This window comes from Magnolia sinica, chromosome 9 (assembly GCF_029962835.1).
Source record: "Magnolia sinica isolate HGM2019 chromosome 9, MsV1, whole genome shotgun sequence".
Lineage (NCBI taxonomy): Eukaryota > Viridiplantae > Streptophyta > Magnoliopsida > Magnoliales > Magnoliaceae > Magnolia > Magnolia sinica.
The window spans coordinates 87,484,018-87,505,001 of NC_080581.1; the positions used below are offsets into that span (position 1 = coordinate 87,484,018).

General features: G+C 37.6%; 1 protein-coding gene across 1 annotated transcript in view; it reads left to right on the forward strand.

The window, feature by feature from the left end:
- The window catches only part of LOC131255974 (uncharacterized), a 100,675-nt gene extending 79,973 nt beyond the window's left edge, over positions 1-20,702 (forward strand). Inside the window, exons 2-3 of the mRNA XM_058256947.1 lie at positions 19,604-19,685; positions 20,207-20,702. Of these exons, the coding sequence (XP_058112930.1) occupies positions 19,616-19,685; positions 20,207-20,493 (357 nt within the window). The 5' untranslated portion in view covers positions 19,604-19,615 and the 3' untranslated portion in view covers positions 20,494-20,702. The remainder of the gene's footprint in view (positions 1-19,603; positions 19,686-20,206) is intronic.
- The last annotated feature ends 282 nt before the right edge of the window (positions 20,703-20,984 follow it).

Below are 20,984 nucleotides of genomic sequence, written 5' to 3' on the forward strand. Positions count from 1 at the left end.
CAGGATCGCAGCTCTAGAAACATTGTACAGTGTACAATGCAAATAATCCGTACCTATGTGGACCACCACATATTATGGGAAGAATCCACCAAAGATTGCAAATCACCCAAAACTAACCACGATCGGATGATGACAACCATATAAAGACATCAGCATACGAAATGCACGTTGCAATGAAGAACCGTACCACCGTTCATTTCACAAGCCCTTACTTGAAAAACTATGATCATGCGATCAGGATGATATCGTGGCCATGTACAATCCACCGTTGACTTTTCGCACCCAATGGCCCACCGTGATCGTGTAAGTCTCGCTTGGATCATACATGGTGAGATGGACTCCCTACGTAAGCCTTTAGCAGAACTTCCTAATAGGGGAAGCTAAGTGGGCCCACCGTGATGTTTGTGAGAAATCTGTCCAGTTCGTCCATTTTTTCATATCATGGTAAGACATGGGCCAAAATTGAAACAGATCCAGAACTCAAGTGAGCTGCCCAACAGGAAACAGTAAGGAATTAACGTCCACCATTGAAATACTCGTGTGGTGACAGAAGTTTTGGATCATAGGCTAATATTTTTGTCTTTTCAGTTCATCCCGGTAAGAATGACCTTATGAATGGTATGGATGGTATATAAACATCACGGTGGATCAAGGGAGATTTCAACGGTTGGAATTTCCCTACCTTATTTTTCCTATCGTGTGGCCCATTTGTGTTTTGGATATCCCTCATTTTTGGGCCCAAGTCCTTATATGATCTTACAAATAGGATGAACAAGATGGATTTCTAACGAACATCACGGCAGTGGGCCCACCTAGCTTCACGTAGAAGCGGGGCAGTTGCACTTAATCATTCAATATAACAGGTTGGCACACCATGAAATGAACGGCTGAATTCAACGTTATAACGTGTTGGCTGAGATCTGTATTTATTCTTTAACAAAGTAATGCAGAAAATCTTATATGTTTTCTAATGGCTATATATAAATAGAGGAGTCTAGATCACACATTCGAGTATTCGAGTACCTGGACAGATAGCCGCACTTAAAAGTTTTCGTTGTCGCTGATCCTACCTTGGCTGAAAATCTTCACGTGGGATAAGCAATCACACACAACCAACGTTTCAACTGCGGTAGATTACTAAAGAACGACAACGAAGGTATCTAATATTAGTCGTCCTTTTACTATGGTTGATTTCTTGAAGGGGTTATATGAACTTTTACGTGGTTTTCATTGTAGTAACTTGTTCTTTTCTGTTTACATCAAAAGATTGTACTGAACGTCCCCATGATGAGCAATCCCAAGTGGCGGTCGAAGGCCATGAAAGCTGCAGTCAGCGTGCCAGGTGATTTCACCTGCATTTAGCTCAGATGCCACGTGAAGCTCGCAGTTCTTACTTCTTCAATGAGAAATTTAAGCTTGTCTTCAAAATCACGTGTGGGTTGCGCAAACAGAGTTACTGAGTTAACTCACTGAGTTCATTGAGTCAGTGAAGGTTAATTCGGCGGAAACGGATTGGGTGTGCCACACACCACCGATGAACTAGTGTGTTGATGTCAACAAGTGTTATGAGCCCCACCATGATGGACGTGTTATATGGATCATTTTAGGTCATGAACCCAAAAATGAAGCAGATCCAAAGCTCAAGTGGACCACACCACAGTAAGCATTGGGGACAATGATTCCTACCGTTGAAACCTTCCTAGGGCCTATCATAATGTTTATTTATCATCCAACTTGATCGTGATACCACGTGGACTTGGATGAAGGGGAAAAAACAAATATCAAAATGATCCCAAACTTTGTGGCCCCCAAGAAGATTTCAATGGTAGACGTTCAATTGCCATTACATTTTGTGGTGTGGTCCAATTGAGATTCAGATCTGCCATATTTTTTAGACCATCCCTTGAAATGATCTTGTAAAATAGATGAACAGGTTGGATATATATAACACATACATCATCATAGTGGGGTCCACAGAAATTGGTGACATCACCAGATGAACTGAGTTGACTCAGTGAGTAGTGGTACTTTCAAATGGTCCCCAAGTTCACTTCTGACGTGATTTGGCAAACCCAAGAATCGATTCGACTCAGTGAGTCAACTCTCTAAATATTGAACTTGATTACCTATGTCTTGTGGGTACCTTGAAGTTTAATTTTAAACCACAGAAATGCCATGAATTGGCGAGCCTGATGGACTAGTCATCTTTGCAATTTCCAATCTGGGTTCTAAGACGTCATTTTGATCATGCATGTTGATTGCGGGAATTATATCTGCTACATTGGAGGGCAGCGATCGGTGAGGGAATCGACTCGATCAGGTTGACAACCCTGTTTAAAAAGAAAATAGGATACACATAGCTTATTAGCCTCACGGTGGTCGATGAGAACAAGACAGAGGAGACAAAGGAGACAAAGCCATCGATCGAAACTGTGGTGTGTCCTGTTAGGATATGGAGTTTGAAAAACTATTTAAACAAAATAAATTTAAATTAAGAATAAAAGAAAACTTATCGATTTATATAAGTCAAGACGTGATGTGAGTCACTCGGCTTGAAATCGAATTTGCTCCCCTTGGACAGCGTCCCAAGTGTAACAGATTTCCAGAGCAATCGACTTCCAGGATACAACGACTATGACCTGGTCCCAGCGGTGCACTCACTGTACACGAGCTCGAACCACTTGTAGTCTTAACCCGAACTAGAAAATACTTGAACACATTTTTTAAGAGGAAACCTGATTTTCTAATCCATTTCAAAACTTAAAATCAGAAGTCTATTTATAGACTTTGTGAAGACATCCTTTCACAAAGGGTTGTGACTATTGGGTTTAAACCCAAGTGGTGCGACCCTTAGGCTTCAAAAGACACAACTTTTCAAAACAAAATTTGAAAGGATATAACCTTTCAGTGAAAAGACACATATGTAGGATATTTTGAAACACTAAATTATTTTAAAATAATTTAAAATACAACAATCCCCCACATGTTTCAAAATTTTGACATTTCGGATTAAGATGGAAGAGTTGTGCAATGGTGCCGGTGTCACCATAGACTTGAACCGACATTAGAGTAAACATGACAGGTCTATAGGAATCAGGTGACACCATAGTCTTGAACCTGATTCCTTTTGATGTAGATCGCAAGTACATGCCACTCACACAACTTTTCCGCTACAAGTGATTCTGCGGTTCGGTGCGTTTCAGTCATGCCCGATTACCTGGATTTCATGAGTGCTCTAGAGAATTCACCTAGATTCTCATAAAAAGTGGCCTCCACCTCCACACCCATATAGGTAAATTTCATCAAGTGTATGCAGCGACTGCATACACCACCAAATATATGGCTATAGATTTATTAAGAGTTCTAAAAACTCATCATTCTGCGTTGCTGCTCGCACTGTACACCATAGAAGAGGCTCATTTACATTAGTGCAATCGTCTATCTCGTGTCTTGTTGTTTACCCATTGAACCTATCTAATAGGATCTCTACTCGTATAGGTTGGGTTGCTAACACTGGTAGCTCATATATTAGGCTCAGCCCCATTTCCTTTGATGTATCATTAACTAATCTTTTAAATAGTCACTTGGTCAGAGGATTTATGACCCGTAGGCCTTTTACCTCCACCCGTCATTGTTCCATCAGGATTCCTTCTCATACGAGTTTGGTCATGTCTTAGTCCCATTGTAGCTAATCATCCTTTCAGATCAGTTAGGGATCATCGTATTGGCAAGCTATTACTTCACCAACTAACTACTTATAAATGAGCCTCTGCCTAGGCTGATTCCTTCTTTTGCTCCTCAATCAAGTCTTTGACAGTCAGTTACAGCCTCTTTGATTATTCATATCTTAAGTCAAAGCATACTGAACTCATTTCCAACCTCACAGAGTCAACAATTATGACTCCATCAAGTAACAGATACTGAGCATCACTTTTATTATGATAGTTGTTGTATCACCGGCTCTGAATACAACCAACTTTCTTAGCCTTGAATGTACTCTTACAATTCAAACAACTTCACTAGTCCACCATTTAACTAACTGGTGGTAAAGTCAATCGACCTTATTGTATCTGCAATACAAAGAGGCTTAAGTAATCTGTCATGTATAGACATATGACAACTAAAATAGAGTATAACCTTCATGTAATCATATTACAATATTATCATGTTATCACATGTTCTCTAACACATGAAAGGTTGGCCAATTTATCAATTGGTGATTAGAATTTATTATAATCAATGTATATTTGGCAACTGAATATGCAGGACAAATGTCCAAGTTCATTACAAAGTATCTTGATCGATGGATTGAACAATGAGTTCCATATGTGAATAAGTTTGGCTATTAGATACATTTGTTGATGGTAAAACAACAAAGTTCATTACATAAACTTATAGTCTCATATGAATACCAATCTCAAATGTCCAAATCTAGCCTTCAATGAGAATAAAATATAACCTAAAAATCTCATTGATCCAACAATCATCTTATGAATTCAAACTGCTACCAATATTCTTTCTACCATTCATTTGATGGCTACTAATTTGATCATTAAAATATACAATATGTTTAATTCCAGACACCTTGTCTCACACATTAACGTAAAATATGTGTATATTGATCCATAACATTCAACATATAGTTTCCTTACTGCAAATCTTCAATTTTATGTCAACCCATTTATCCAATACTTATTGACTAAACTTATACTTCATGGGTTAAGTGGTTTATCTAAATGCATCCAAGTGCACCCTCACAATTTCAGATTTAGCCTTGATAAATATATCTAAGGCCTACCCGATAAACCTATTAACCAAATTTTGAGTTGAGACTTTCATAGGAACTATCATATGAATTGATTAGATCTAACACATGTGTCCTCTATTGGCATATGATTGGATGAAAATAATATTTTCTTAAAAAGTATTGAATCCTACCACAGAACGATGTTGATGATGGATGTGATTACAAGCGAATTTATTCGTACAAGAAGAAAATGTGAGTATTTATATAAGAATATAGCTATAACTAGTCCCATGGTTTAATTGACTCAATTATCGATCTGATCATGTCCATTGAAGTCATTCCAATCAAGGTATGTGAGAACCATCATTCTATAGAACAACCAATGATGAGCCACATCTAAAATGAATTGTAACTATAATCCAATTGTCATTTAGCAGTGAATTCAGACTATGCATTTAATGAGTCTTTCCAATCAATTCCCCTAGTTGAAAACCATAAGAATATTTTTATTTTTATTTTTACTAGTCACCTTTTGACCTTTTGCCTTCACATGATGCTACTTCCATCAATGACTAGCATTGATGCATCATCTACATGTGTCATGTGTCCGATATGAATACCCCTCCATTTAGGCCATTAAAGGCAAAATCCATTAAATAATATTTTCACTCTTACATGTACCATATTAAAATGACTTGATTAAGATTGATAGTTTGAATCATGGATTCTATGCATGCAGTAGGCACCATAGATGACATAAACATGATCTAAAGTTATAATTCCAAATAAGGATAAAATCATGTGACAGATAACTATTCAGCAATGAGAAGTGTTATGCCTACTTTACATGACTTGCAACACATGTGTGAGGGATTCGATCTAAGCAATATATACATTTGATTATAGACAATGCCCTGTCCCATTTGGCCAATCCACTTATCATATATACTTGTAAGAAAATGCCTTTCTTATCAGCGTTCATGTTTGGCTTTTAGACAGAGCCTGTTTATCTATAGCCCTACTAGGTAGATGGTCGGAATATCTCACACATGCACCATACTAACATGAGAACTTTTAGAGAGTAACATCATCCAACTGCATGTTAACATCAACATAACTTAAATTAAGCTAAATTAAAGAGGATGTGCACTACTCATGTAGCAGTTTATAACAACAAGATATTGCTTTTAAAGGATTAACTCCTACCCACCAAGAGATGATTGTGACTGCTTATTTGGAAATTCTTAGGATAAAAGTTTAATAAACTTTGTGCCCAATATACAGTCTCAGCGAGAATCAACATTGTTTCCTGATCAAGACAACATTACATTATAAAGATGGAGCATCACCCCAGTGATCCAGATGGTTCATCTAGTGGACTCTTATGGGTGGACAGTAGAGAATAATCTCAGCCATCAATTGATAAACCTTTATTTATTTATTTATTTTTATTTTTTAAAATTTTTATTTTATTACATGAACCGTTTCTTATTATATAGTAACCAGAGATCCAAACATGATATTTTGACCCCATAACATGACATCAAAGGACACACTTGATGTATGTAACGAATATTAAGCATCAAGAATTTTGGTGCATGCAAAAGTTCAACAATAAACACAACTAGAGGATAGACATTAGAATAATCCTAACCGTACAGAACCTTGGAGATGAAAACAGAAATGAGAAAATATTTTATTTTCTCTTTAAAATCTTAGGGCCTTGAAGCAATTAGATCCCCCCCACATTCACAACTGTCATCCACTATCATAACGTTACAAATCCGAAATTTGGGTTGGGATTTATACATACAAACAACAACAACAACAACGAGCCCAAGATGAACAGTTTGGATCATCATGTGTGTTTGGCATAAGCAAGCAACGACTTGAGGGAGGATGACTAGCAAGGTTTATAACATGAAATAATCATGATGTTCTTTACTTCTGGTTTGCACATGTATAATAATGTTCGTGTGTATAGTACCATCATTGGTTCACATGGTTCCCATCATTTATATTTTAAAGATTCTATGTGAAAGTGGCTCTCCTTTGTTTATGCATGCATGGTGGTTGAAAAAGTTCCTAATACTTGTGTCCCACCCTGATATCCTAGTTTTATATACATCGCAGATCAATCCTCATTGTACACAAATGGTGAATATTAGTGGATACCTACTTGGTGTGGCACTACATATGACTTGATCTTGTTGTGTGTGATAGACTGGCATTGTCAATGACATAAACATAAAAACAATCAATAGGCTATAGCATCAGTGCATAACTTTAAGCCTTTTAGATGATTTGCACAGGTGGTCCAAAAAATATGTATACCAAATTTGTATAAGATCATAACTATTAGATGGTATATGATGGTTCCAGATTATATGGGTTGATCTTTATTGTACAGGGATGTTAAGATCAATGTATATCCTACTTAGTCGGTGCATATGTTCACTTTTGTACGTATGGTCCAAAGAACTTACATAATAAGTATCTACAAGATCTTGACCATTATGTGAGATATTACAACTCTAGATTATATGAGTCATGGCCCACAAATCGGGTTGGTGTGGTTTCATTTTGGGCTATTCCAATCAAATAGATGCAACCATAATTCTTAAATAGTTTTCCAAACCAAAATTCGATTTCAAGATTGTTGGGATATGGAGTTTGAAAAACTATTTAAACAAAATAAATTTAAATTAAGAATAAAAGAAAACTTATCGATTTATATAAGTCGAGGCATGACGTGAGTCACTTGGCTTGAAATCGAATTTGCTCCCTTTGGACAACGTCCCAAGTGCAATAGGTTTCCAGAGCAATCGACCTCCAGGATACAACGACTATGACCCGGTCCCAGCGGTGCACTCACTGTACACGGGCTTGAACCACTTGTAGTCTTAACCCAAACTAAAAAATACTTGAACACATTTTTTAAGAGGAAACCTGATTTTCTAATCCATTTCAAAACTTAAAATCAGAAGTCTATTTATAGACTTTGTGAAGACACCCTTTCACAAAGGGTTGTGGCTATTGGGTTTAAACCCAAGTGGTGCGACCTTTAAGCTTCAAAAGACACAACTTTTCAAAACAAAATTTGAAAGGATATAACCTTTCAGTGAAAAGACACATCCGTAGGATATTTTGAAACACTAAATTATTTTAAAATAATTTAAAATACAACATGTCCCACTACGTGGGCCTACCAATACTACTGGCCACAACCATTGTATTATGTGTGTGAACACCACAGCCGGGATAATTGTTGGATCATGTGAAGCAGTGATATCCACTGTTGAAGTTGTGTGGGATAAGTCTTGAGCCTGCTTGTGGTACCTAACTACGCTTTTTCTGTAAGCTGTTAGGAATAAGGAAATGAGAATTTTTGTTGGATATAATAGCACCATTTAAGAGAGTGTCGTGCAAGCTATGGTGCTTTGGAAAAAGAAAATAAGGTTATAGAAATAATAGATTTTTTTTTTATTTTTTTTACAGTTTAATAAGTGAGGGCATTGTATTCGATATCAATGAAGGAAGTTTGTTTTTATTAATAACATATTAATCACTGATAGTCTCAATATGGATCTGCACGAATTTTGGTCGTCAGGGAAAACATGAGGGGTCACATGATGGCTGATTGGATGCTATTTATGTTGGTCGCTAAAACCCGTTAATGGGTATAGAAGCAACATAAAATAATAATAATGATAATCAAACACGCAATAGGGAACGACAAGGAACAAGCAAAAATATTACTAGATATGTTGATGACTTTCTATGTAGTTTGTCGATGCTTTTGAATTTTTTTTAGATTTTTTGTTCTTTATTACCAGTTTTGGTGATTTTCTATGTGATTTATGAATGCACGAGCATCTTTTTGCATTTTTATTTTTATTTTTTTGTTAAGATTTGATGTATTTGGTTCTTGAAATTTAGGATTTGATCTCGGATACAGAAAATATATCAGAAAATATATCAGTCCTTTTTAGGCCTGGACAACTTCATAAATTTCTTTTTTATCTTGCTTGCTTATACTTTTCACTACTATTTCTATTCTTCTAATTTGTATTATAGTTTATAATTTACTCTAACTGCATTCTGATTTGTTATGAATTGCTGATTCAAAATTTTTTGATTGGAAGTTTAGAAGATTTGAAACTGTAGGTCTTGTATTCGTTGCATGGACTGTAATTTTCGGGTGCCTAGTTCTTCTTGGGCGTATCATAGAGTACTTTTCCGAGAGGCTTGTTCGCCTTGAGTGTCCTCATTACATGGTCTTTTCTGAGTGGCTAGTTCCCATTAGGCGTACCTTGAGTACTTTTTCGAGTAACTAGCATTCCTTGGGCGACCTTTTTACTAGCTGAATGAGCATCCTCAAGTTTGCGAGCATGTACATGCATTCATGCCTTTAAACAAGAATATCATTCTGAAATTTATTAATATAATGTATGTGTATATGATGAACTCTGTCTTATTACTATTATAATCATCGTAAAACATTTATAATAGATTGTTTAAGATAAACTATGCTTACTTAACGTGATGTTTTGATAAATCTTGAGGGTATACTTCACAACATTCAGTTGGTGCAGGATATGTGAATGATGTATAGATTTTATTATTATTATTTTGTTAGCTTGTTAGTACACCCACTGTCAGTTCACACTTCACTGTTAGCCACCCCCACTAGGGAATTGATACTAAGACCTCAGTGTTGAAACGATGTATCTTTCACTCAGTCTACCACTTGAGCTATGGATCTGGGTGTGAATGATGTATAGATTGATTCTAGTATTGAGAATGAAGAGCTTGATGATCTTACAGCTCTAAATTATAGTTTACTTTTATTATTTAATTATTTTAATTTTTAGTATTGAGACATTGGTTTGTGTAAGCCTTCGAGCAACCATTTGGATTTTGATATGTATATTTGGACCTTTCTTTATGCTCTATTTGTTTCTCTTCTACTGAATTGCTCTCTCTCTCTCTCTCTCTCTCTCTCTCTCTCTCTATATATATATATATATATATATATATATATATATATATATATATATAGGTAAACTTTGGGTTATCTTTAAAAGGTTAATACACGGGATTTCGGAAAACAAGTACTAAGCTCGGGTTACGAAAACCGAGGTATACAAATAATTAGTTCTATGTGATCTTAAAATGTAAATTCTAGAAGGAGAGTGTCAATTTCCTTGGCCATATTATATTAGAAAAATGAATCACAGTAGATTTAGCAAAGATTGAAGCCATTCCACCTAGTGGGTGGAATATGATTTAAAAATATATATCTATCGGATAATTATAACCATTTCATTAGTGGCCTTTAAAGCAATGGTAGGAAACAAAGTAGGTCAACAATCAGCATTTGTTGGTTAACGTCAAGAGAATCAACAATGGAGATGGTCTCATGATATGGTATTTTGAGCCACAAACCATCCTTGATAGCGCCCATTAGATGGACGATATTGACTTATCCTCTCCTTTCATGTGTAGCATTGAGAGGTAGTCCCTAAAAATGGACTCTTCGAATATATAATGGGAAAAATGTACTTATAATTGGTAATAAATGGTAGATAATCTCAAATCAAATTGCAAATTTGTAATATAATGAGAGCAATTCTAAAAAATGCAAGTGGGAATGTTAATGAGGTACATGCAATTGGGCTTGCATAGTGGGGCCAGAAAAGTGGAACAAATATTGGAAGCAGATTGCCTGATTACCCCAGCAAGTGCTTTGGGGCGCGACATGATGTACGTGTTTCATCAATGCCTTCTATGATTTTTGCCCTCTCATTTTAAGGCATGAGTCCCATATGAAGCAGCTCTAGATCTCAAGTGGACAACACCACACGAAAAAGTGATGATTTGAATTCCTACCATTAAAAACTTCTTGGGGCCACAAAACTAATTTTGTATCAAGCTGATATTTGTCTTCTTCCTTCATCCAACTCTGTGTGACCTTATAAACTTGTTGGATGGTAAATAGGTGTGATTATCCACACTATTTTTAGTGTGAGGTCACACATATATCACAGTGGACCCCATACTGCATGGTCACAAGCAAATCCGCTTCCATAGACATGATGTTACATAAGTGGGCCCCTACAACATGGACCTTAATCAAGACCACTCATATATCATGGGTTTCCATTGAAAGTGTCCACTTGCACAATGGTAGTCAAGATCGCGTAGAATCCCATCTCCAAGCATATTAGTATACTTGTCCTGCTTTGGTTGGTGAAGATAAAGACCCCAAAGTTTGAAAATCTACCTTTGATACTCTCATGCGTGCAAGTGCATTGGATGAACAAGATTCGTTTTGGATCAATGCTTGGAAAGTTTGAACACCAATTTCGTCTGAGTGCAATAACATAGTTGTTTTCCTCTCAAACAAACGTCCCCAAAAGTTATTATTAACTACATATTTGTAGAATAACCCTGCCATGTATAAGAGTCAGACAAGGATGTGAGGCAGGGTCATATCAGATCTGTATGACCTAATCTACACGTTTGATGTCAAATAAACATTACAGTGGGCTCTAGGAGGTAGACATTTAATGGTAGGCATTCAATCACTACTGTATTCCCATGATGGTCCACCTGAGATTTCGATCTACCTCTTTATAGTGTAAAGTATTAAAATGATATATAAAATTGGATTGACGGTGTGGATAAAACACATAGATCAGGTAGGGCCCACAGAGCACCGAACCCTAGTCACCTGGCTAGCTGCAGCATCACTAGCCAAACCGCGTCCCAGAAGCCTGACACGTACTGGCTTTTCAAACGAAAAAGAGTAGCGTTGACTAGAAATGTTCTGGCCACTAACCTTTCATTTTATTTCGCAAACCATTGAAATACGTGACGCGGTAGCACCGTAAACTACGGTGGTACCTCATAGAAGTGGGGCCTGACTGATGTATTCTGACATCCAATCCACTCATCAGATGCGTTATCTAAAAGTACCCGTGCTGCCCAAAAATCATTCCAATTCAAAACTGAGGTGATCGATACAACAGGGAACAAGTTGAGAGTGTATAACTACCGTTGATTTGAATAGGAGCCTACAGTGTATTATATCTGCAATCCATTCCATTCATCCTTTTCATCTGGCTTGGATTAATGGTTAGGACCAAAATCAGGCTGTTTTACAACTTGGGTGATCTGTAGTGCAAGTCAAGGGTGAAAAATTCCCTATTACAATTTTCTCTATTCCATGGCTTAGATCAGTTTTGTGATGGACATCTGAAAACGTAAGGAATTCGTGCATGTGATGGACGGGTCAGATGTCCTTTGTGCATCACATGGACCCCACGGGTAACACAGGATCTCACCTCTAGAACCATTTTACAATGCAAATTATTCGTACCTATGTGAGACCCAAGTGGGCCCATCGTAGTATGGGAAGAATCCACTGAAGATTTCACATCCCCAAAACTAACCACGATCGGATGATGACAACCATATAAAGACATCAGCGTACGAAATAGACTTTGCAAGGAAGAACCGTACCACCGTCCATTTCACAAGCCGTTACTTGAAAACCTGTGATCATCATATCAAGAAGATATTGAGGCCATGTACAATCTACAGTGGACCCTTTCTACCCAATGGCCCACCGTGATCGTAGGTGTCCCATTTGGGTCCTACCTAATAAATCCTTCGGTGGAAACTTCCTGCCATGGAAAGCTAGGTGAGGCCGACCACGATATTTGTGAGTTAAATGGTACACTCCTTCGGTATAACTCATTCCATCTTTTTTGGGGTGGTGATGGGTTTGGGATGGGCTAGGTTAAGCTCAACCCAACCTATCACTTAAGATCTAGGCTCCAACAAGGGCTAAGCCGAGCGTGGGCCTAACACATCAGGCCTAAGCTGGAGATTGAAAAAAATTGGGTAGGCTAAGCCCAACCTGACCTGACCTAAAAATTGATAAAATTCTTATGCCCCTCTTGAATGTTTCTAGTAGATGTCCAGAGGAACGAATCCTGAGGATTGAAATGACATATAGAAGGTATATAATCCAGGCATGTATAAGGGTCGGACCAGGTTGGGAGGTTGGGTCATATCAGGGTATAATGATTTGAGCACAAGCTGGACCCGAAAATTAGTCAGGCCATACATATAAGGCAGAGCTTGACCCATGGGCTAAACCAATAACCTGCTGGAAGCACTTGGTGAGAGACTCACAGGAGTTTTAACACAAGGTAATGGTTTAGAGTACCTATTGTTGTGAAATTCCCGTGTTGGCTTCCTTGCTATATCATGCCCCCTCTGTGGTAGACTCAACACGAAGTCATGGGTTCCAATACCCATTGTGGTGAAATTTCACTATATGACATCCTTACTACCTCATACCTCCTTGGTGGACTCAACATGAGGTCATGGGTTGAGTACCCATCATAGTGAAATTCGTCTATGTGACCTCTCTATCAGCTCATGCCTCCTCAGTAGTAGACTCAACACAAGATCATGGGTTGAGTATCCATTGTGATGAAATTTCATTGTGGTGTAAGTGTGTGGGTGTATGTGAGGTGTAACTGTCGTGTGTACCAAAAAAAAAAAAAAAAAAGGTTTGGCAAGTAGGGTTGGGAGTGGATTAGGTTTAGCCCTTAATGCGGGGTGTACTTTGAAGCATGTATTCCATGTCCATGCTATCCATCCGTTTTGGGTGACTATTTTAGCCTATGAGCTCAAAAATGAAGTTGATCCAATTCTCAGGTAGAACACACTATAGAAAACAGTGGTGATTAACCATTAATGGGCTTCAATAGTTTTGGATCAAGTTGATTTTTTGCCCTCATGTAAGCTTATTAATAGGTTGAAAATAAACATTTTGTAAGCATTACGATGGCCCTAGGAAGTTTTTAATGATAGGGTGTTCATCACCATTGTTTTGTAGAGTATGGTCCACCTCTTTCATTTTTGGGCTCATACACTAAAATGATTCGGCGAAACAGATGAGCAGTAACAAATTAAATAATTAAATCAATGTATGTCCCACAATAAGGTTCACACCTAATCGACTTCCTATCTAGTCGGGCAAACCCGACCCCCTTGCCAATCTTCTCTCGTGTAAGAAGAAGAAATTGGGTAGGATTTTTATCCAAACGGCCTTGAAATAGGCTGTTTATATGTTTTAGCCTTCCTATTTATAACTTTTATTTTTTGCGCTCTAACGAAAAAGTGGAAAAGATTTGGATGAAAATGCTCACTCTTGGATTCCAATGCCAATACGGCTATTGTGTGGGAGGAGAAGCTAACTAGCACTCATCCTAAGGCATGTTGTCGCCCACCAAAAGGTAGATCTTATATGTTCATTTTCTTTATGGCCCACAATTTACATCAGAAGACGATAATCTCATGCTCATACAACCTTTGTGTGGCCCATAAAATAAGACAACTGATAATGGTGTCTGCTCACCATGAACTATTTCCTTGTGATGTGGTCCATATAATTAGCATATGTTGGTCAATTTTTTGACCATGGTCTTTCATGCAATTTCGAGGAGAATGGAAGAAGTAAATTCCATACATAGGGCACCGCAAATGGTGTATGGCTCCCTTAGATAGGTGTTTACAATACCAAGTGTAGGGTCGCGATGTAGTAATAACTCGGTATGACTGAGGTCGAATCCACAGGGACTAAACTTGTACGTATACTAAAAATAACTAGAACTAGAATAATATCTAAACCTAAATTTGGAATAAAAGAGAGTAATTGTGAATGAAATTTCAATAATCAAAAGGGAACTAGAGCGCTAAGGATTCACTTGTAGTTATCAAGATGCTACCTCATTTGATTCAAGAAATATAACTGAAATTGGAGTCGTATCCTATCCAATTGGAAGATGAAACAATTAAACTAAATCTGAACTTTTCATTGACCTATTCACACATGAAGAAGTATTGTGATGATTGGAAAAGATTCCATCATCCTACCATACCCAGGAGACGATGGTGAACAACAAGATTTACCGATCTCACAATCTCAAAATGGAAAAGAAGATATTCAAAGCTATCACAGCATCTATTGTAATTTGAGTAATAATAAATTATAGAAAACCGAAAATATTCCTTAAATTCAAATTAGAAATCAATGAAGTTCAAGAAAAACAAGAATCAAAGCAAGAAAATTATCCAAACTTGCTACAAGCTTCACCTCTTAGCCCTAGCTAAGAGGTTTAACTAACCATAGACATGATTGAAACTAAATCTCCTTAAAAAAATATTAAAAATAAATAGGGAATGAAGAAAAACTCTTGGGAAGCTGCTCCACCCTTTGGCTCTGTTTCTTGAAACCTAATTTCTCTTTAGAACTCCTCATAGAACCCATATTTATAGCTTTTGCCCTACTGTCTTTGAAAATCGTCTCAAATTTACGCACTCTGCATAACACCTTCGATGTAATCGAACATAACTTGAATCCAGAAGTCGCGCATTTTCACACTATATAACACCTTTCACACTACATAACTCTTCATGTCATCGAACATACCTTCAATGTCATTAAAGTGTGTTCGATCAATTGAGAATGTGTCCAGAGTGTTCCAGCGAGTAGCTCCAGAAATCTGTAAAAATCTCGACATCATCGAACTGCCTTCAATGTCATCAAACTGGTCTTCGAGCAATCGAACAAGGCTTCAATGTCATCGAGAAATGCTTCCAATTTGTCAAGCAAACAAACTCAATTTTCATGTAATTCTTCGATGTCATCGACCCGTGTTCGATGTCATCGAACACTTACTTCGATGTCATTGACCGGTGGTCGATGACATAGATAGTGAAGTTCAGATTCCGTAAATTTCTGCACTTTATACTTTTGACTTCCTTCCTTCTCCACTTGATTTCCTTGAATCTTAGGGTATTAAAATCTTCAATCTTAGTCTCCTAAGATCCATCCCTTGCCTTGGTGATTCTTGAGCATCAAATCCATGCTTTTAACATTCTTTCCAATCCAAGCTCTTAAACTCACCTCGCAATACAAACATATATAAAATATACCCATTAACCATTATCATGTTCATAAAACTAAGATATAAATAGGGGTAAATATGCAATATTTGACACTCAACAATAAGACCAAAGATACATAATGATAACACTTGCCTTTTATACCCTTTTTGCAAGAGGTACTTCTTCTTGGGAAACTTCCTTCGTGGGATTACCACTCTCCTTCAAACATTGGTCTCTGGCATTCAATTCTCTAGAATTCATTTGAAAACTCATTTTCTTTGAAACTTCCTCCATCGCTGCCATAACCACGATCATACGTTCTATTTTTCGGCGAATGGGTCATCTTCATTCCAATCTTCGGTGTCCCCATTATACTAGGGAACTACAATTGGAATCCTTATTCAAGGTAAAACCTTATTTTGGTAAGGGTCGAGGTTGTCATGTGTAAAGGGTCTAAGTTATTATATGTTTAGGGTCGAGGTTGGTATGTATTAAGGGTTCAGGTTGACATGCGTTAAGGGTCAAGGTTAGAATTTGCCATGGGTATAGGTTTGGCATGTGCTATGGGTCTAGGTTGATGGCTAGGTATTTGGTATTTCAACCCTATGGATGGTTGTTTCTACCTGTTAGGTCCACTAAGAGATGTATGGGTTGATCTATACTATAGGATAGTTGTCCCTACTGATGATCTGTGTATGGTTACGATCACCCAACCACTTAAATGCGTCGATCAATAGGTATGATTCAAAGTCAATTCAATGGCTGCCGATCATCGATCGGGGTCACAACTATATAGATATGTGCAAGATATTAACTTAATTTAGTATTCTTAATTTAACCATAATCTAACGGTTTGAAAGCCATAACTTTAGTAAAGATCAATGGGGGTCAATTAACCTAGTTCTAACAATTTTCAAGGGCATTTATACATCTCATGTTCTCACCTTGGGAGCTTAAGTTAAATGATTTGAGGTACGATCTTGGCTTAATATCCCATGATATACATCAAGCTCATTAAGACAAACATCATTTTATAGTTTCAAGTTCGGTGGTCCACTAACGAGCAGTTTAAAGCTCATTTAGTTAATCTGGTCATTTCTAGAATAAATTGTATAGAGATGTTTTTTGTACGCGATGATTAGGGTTGGGATTACCTAAGTTTATAGTGTGATCTATTCGCAATTAACGAAAACGATGATTCGGTCCCAATCATCCTAAATCATTGATTTTTAGGCTAAAAGGGTAATGCGATCACTTTGATTTATGTACATGGGATAATCAAGATTTGATCCATAGTTATTTTGGTTTTAGGTAGATCTTCATTAAGTTATGGTTACTCTAATTTATCAATGGTAGGTCGTCTATATCTTAGCCCTCAACTAATATATCACAGGGTTAGACCCAAGATCTTAGTAATTGATCATATTCGTTAGTTTCTTATAGTTAATTAATCAAATTTGTACAGTTCTTTACTAGTAACACATGTGTATAGGCTAAGATCGAGTATTAAAGATCACTATATGATAAAATAAAATTTCTAATGAAAAAAATTTAGGATTTTTTTTTTTTTTTGGATTCCATGTTGGCGAAAATTTGAGACGTTACAACCATAGAAGTATGTGTCTAATCCACTCCTTCAATTTATTTTGTAGGATCAGCAAAGGGCATGATCCCAAAATCGAATCATATCGAAAGCTCAAGTAGAATACACCATAAAAACATTGGAAATAGTGATATTCACTGTTAAAACTTTACAACGGCTCATAATGATGTTTATATGTCATCCAACTTGTTCATAAGGTCACTAAGACTTGGATTATGGGAAACCACAATTTCAACTTGATCCAAAACTTCTTTGGTCCCCTAATAAGTTTTCAACAGTAGGTGTGCAATTCACACTGTTTCCTATGATGTGCTCCAATTTAGCTTTGAATATGCTTTAATTTTGGAGTCATGCATTAAAATGAGCTGGGAAAATGAATGGACGGCATGGATAAAATACAATAGTCACATTGAGCCCCACAAAGTTAATTTACACAGTATGCATGTAGTACGCAATTCAAATCCCTCATACCATCATGATCTGATGGGCGCCGGGCTCGACACATATGAGCATTTCGTCGCTTTGAAACTTCAGAAAGCCTTCTCGGGCACCAAAAATTTGTAGAGTCAATTACTGAGTTTGATACAACTTTGAGGCCATTTTAGTAAAAATATCAAATTTGACCCTAATGACTTTTAAAATTAGTATGACCTAGGGCTGAAAGTCGGGCAGGTTGAGTCGGGTTGGTGCTCAACCCTAACCCAACCCAAGGTTCCTATACCTCAACCCAAACCCAACCCAACCCAATCTCGGGTTGGGAATTCTCAACCCAAGCCCAACCCAAGCAGGCTCGATCAGGTTGATCGGGTTGATCAGGTATATACATGTTAATATTTTCGTTATTACATTAGTTTATTATATTTCAATATAGGACTTATTTTTTGTATCTATAATTTTATTAATTATATATGTGATTATTCATTATAAAGAACTTCATTTTTTCTTTTAAAAAACAAGCTAAAATATAAGACAACTACTCCATTAAAAGTCATATAGCATAGCACGAAGTTTATTTGGGAGAGAGAAATCTGGCATATCTTGTTAGCTTGAGTCCTTGGAAATGACATGGACAAATGAGACTCGACATCACTAGTGTGCCTTCAATACAAACAAACCACACTCAATTATAATTTATAGGTAACTTATATATTGATCGGGTTCGGGTTCGGGTTGGGTCGGGCAACCCGAGACCTCAACCTGAGCCCAACCCAAGTTTTTTCGGGTTGGTGTTTGTATAGCCCAAGCTTAAGATCAGACCCGAAATATCCTGTCCGAGCCCAACCCAATGTCGGGTCGGTCATGGGTTGGTCGGGTTGAACCCACCCAACTTTCAGCCCTAGTATGACCCAACCTTGAGGCCATTTTAGTAAAAATCTCAAAATTGACTCCAATGACTTTTAAAATTAGTATGACCTAACATTGAGACCATTTTAGTAAAAAACTCAAATTTGTCCCATTAACTTTTAAAATGAAGAGGTGGAGAAAATGTTGCCTATGAAATGTTCTAGTCACTAACCTTTCACTTTATTTCACCGGCGATACTTTGAACTACGGTGGTACCTGGTAGAAGTGGGGCCTAACTGACGTATTGATGAAATCCAATCCAAACATCAGCATACGAAATAGACGTTGCAAAGACGAATCGTACCACCGTCCATTTCTCAAGCCCTTACTTGAAAGACTGTGATCATACGATCAGGATGATATCACGGCCATGTACAATCCACAGTGGATCGTAGATGTCCCACTTGGGTCCTACATATATATAGGTACCCACCCACATGAGGTACGAAGAACTCCACAGTGGGGCAGTTGCACCGTAATCGATCAATAATGGCGGCCCAACATCAAATGAAGGTCTGATATCAACGCGATAACGCGTCGTCCGAGATCTATCTTAATTTATTCTTCCATAAAACATTTCTCTGTAGGCCCCCTTCTCGGCTTCAACGAAATAATACAGTTTCAGAAGAAAGAAAATCTTTCTGTTTTCTAATGGCTATAAATAGAGGAATCTAGATCACACGTTCAAGCATTCCAGTTGCTGAAACGATAACCACACTCAAAAATCTTCGTTGTCCTTGATTGTACCTTGGCTGAAAATCATCACGTGGGATAAGCAATCATACACAACCGTACTTTTCAAGCATTCCAATTACTAAAGAACGACAATGAAGGTATCTAATATTAGTCGTTCTTTTACTATGATTGATTTCTTGAAGTGGGTTATATGAACTTTTATGTGGTTTTCGTTGTAGTAACTTGTTTTCTTCTGTTTACAGCAAAAGATTGTGATGAAAGTCCCGATGATGAACGATCCCAAGTGCCGGTCCAAGGCCATGAAAGCTGCAGTCAGCATACCAGGTGATTTCACCCGCATTTAGCTCAGCTGCAACGTGAAGCTTGCAGTTCTAACTTCTTCAATGAGAGATTTAAGCTGTCATTAAAATCACGTGTATGTTGCGAAAACTGGGTTGACTCACTGAGTCTATTGAGTCCATGAAGGCTGATGGTTTCACTTGATCTCATTCTGATGGTTTCGACGGATGGGATGCGATTGTGTGGGAATTCCAAATTTCAACCCAAATGGTGGATAGCATTTTCATTTTCCCTCACCAGTCTAAGCACAAACCAGATGAGCCAAGTCGACTCAGTGAGTAGTGGTACTTCCAAATGGTCCCCAAGTTCACTAGTGCAAACCCATGAGATGAGTCGACTCGGTGAGTCAACTCTCTAAATGTTGAACTAGATTGCATGTCTTCTTGGTACCTTGAAGTTTTGAACCAAACCACAGATATGACATGAACTGGGGAGCCTGATGGACTAGCCATCTTTGTAATTCTGATTTGGGTTCTAAGATGTCGTTTGGATTGTTTTTGTTACAGGTGTTATATCTGCTACGTTGGAGGGCAATGATATGGACCAACTTGCAGTGGTTGGCAATGAAGTCGACTCAGTCAAATTGACAACCCTGCTTAGAAAGAAGATGGGAATCACAGAGCTCATTAGCCTCGCAGTGGTTGATGAGAAGAAGGATGAGGAAAAGAAAGAGGAAGAGAAAAAGCCGGAAACTGTGGTGTGGCCCACTTCTTGGGCCTACCAATACAGCGGGCCACAGCCAGTGCACTATGTGTACCAAGACCCCTACCGAGATAACTGTTGCATCTTGTGAAGCACTACAAATGATATCAACAGTTGAAGTTGTGTGGGATGAGTCTTGAGCCTGAGTGTGGTACCTAACCATGCTTTTTCTGTAAGTTATTAGGAACGGGGAAATGGGAATTTTGTCGGATGTAATAGCATCATTTTAGAAAGTGTCATGCAAGCTATGGTGGTTATTTTAAAGAGAAAATTAGGTTATAGAAATAATTGATTTTTACAAACGAGGGCACTCTATTCAATTTCAATGATTGAAGGTGATTTTAATAGTGATTTTTATTAAGAACATATTAATCATTGATAGTCTTAGATATAAATCTGCCTGAATTTTGGGCGTCGGATAATTTCATGGCCAGGATGGATTAGACAAGGCCCGGTCGACAACAAAAGTGATCCAAACCATCAGAATTTAAAACGGAAGTATCTCACAAACCGGAATGAATTATCAAACGTAAAATATATGATTTTGGAGTAGGACAAACTACTTTAGCCACCCAATTGTTA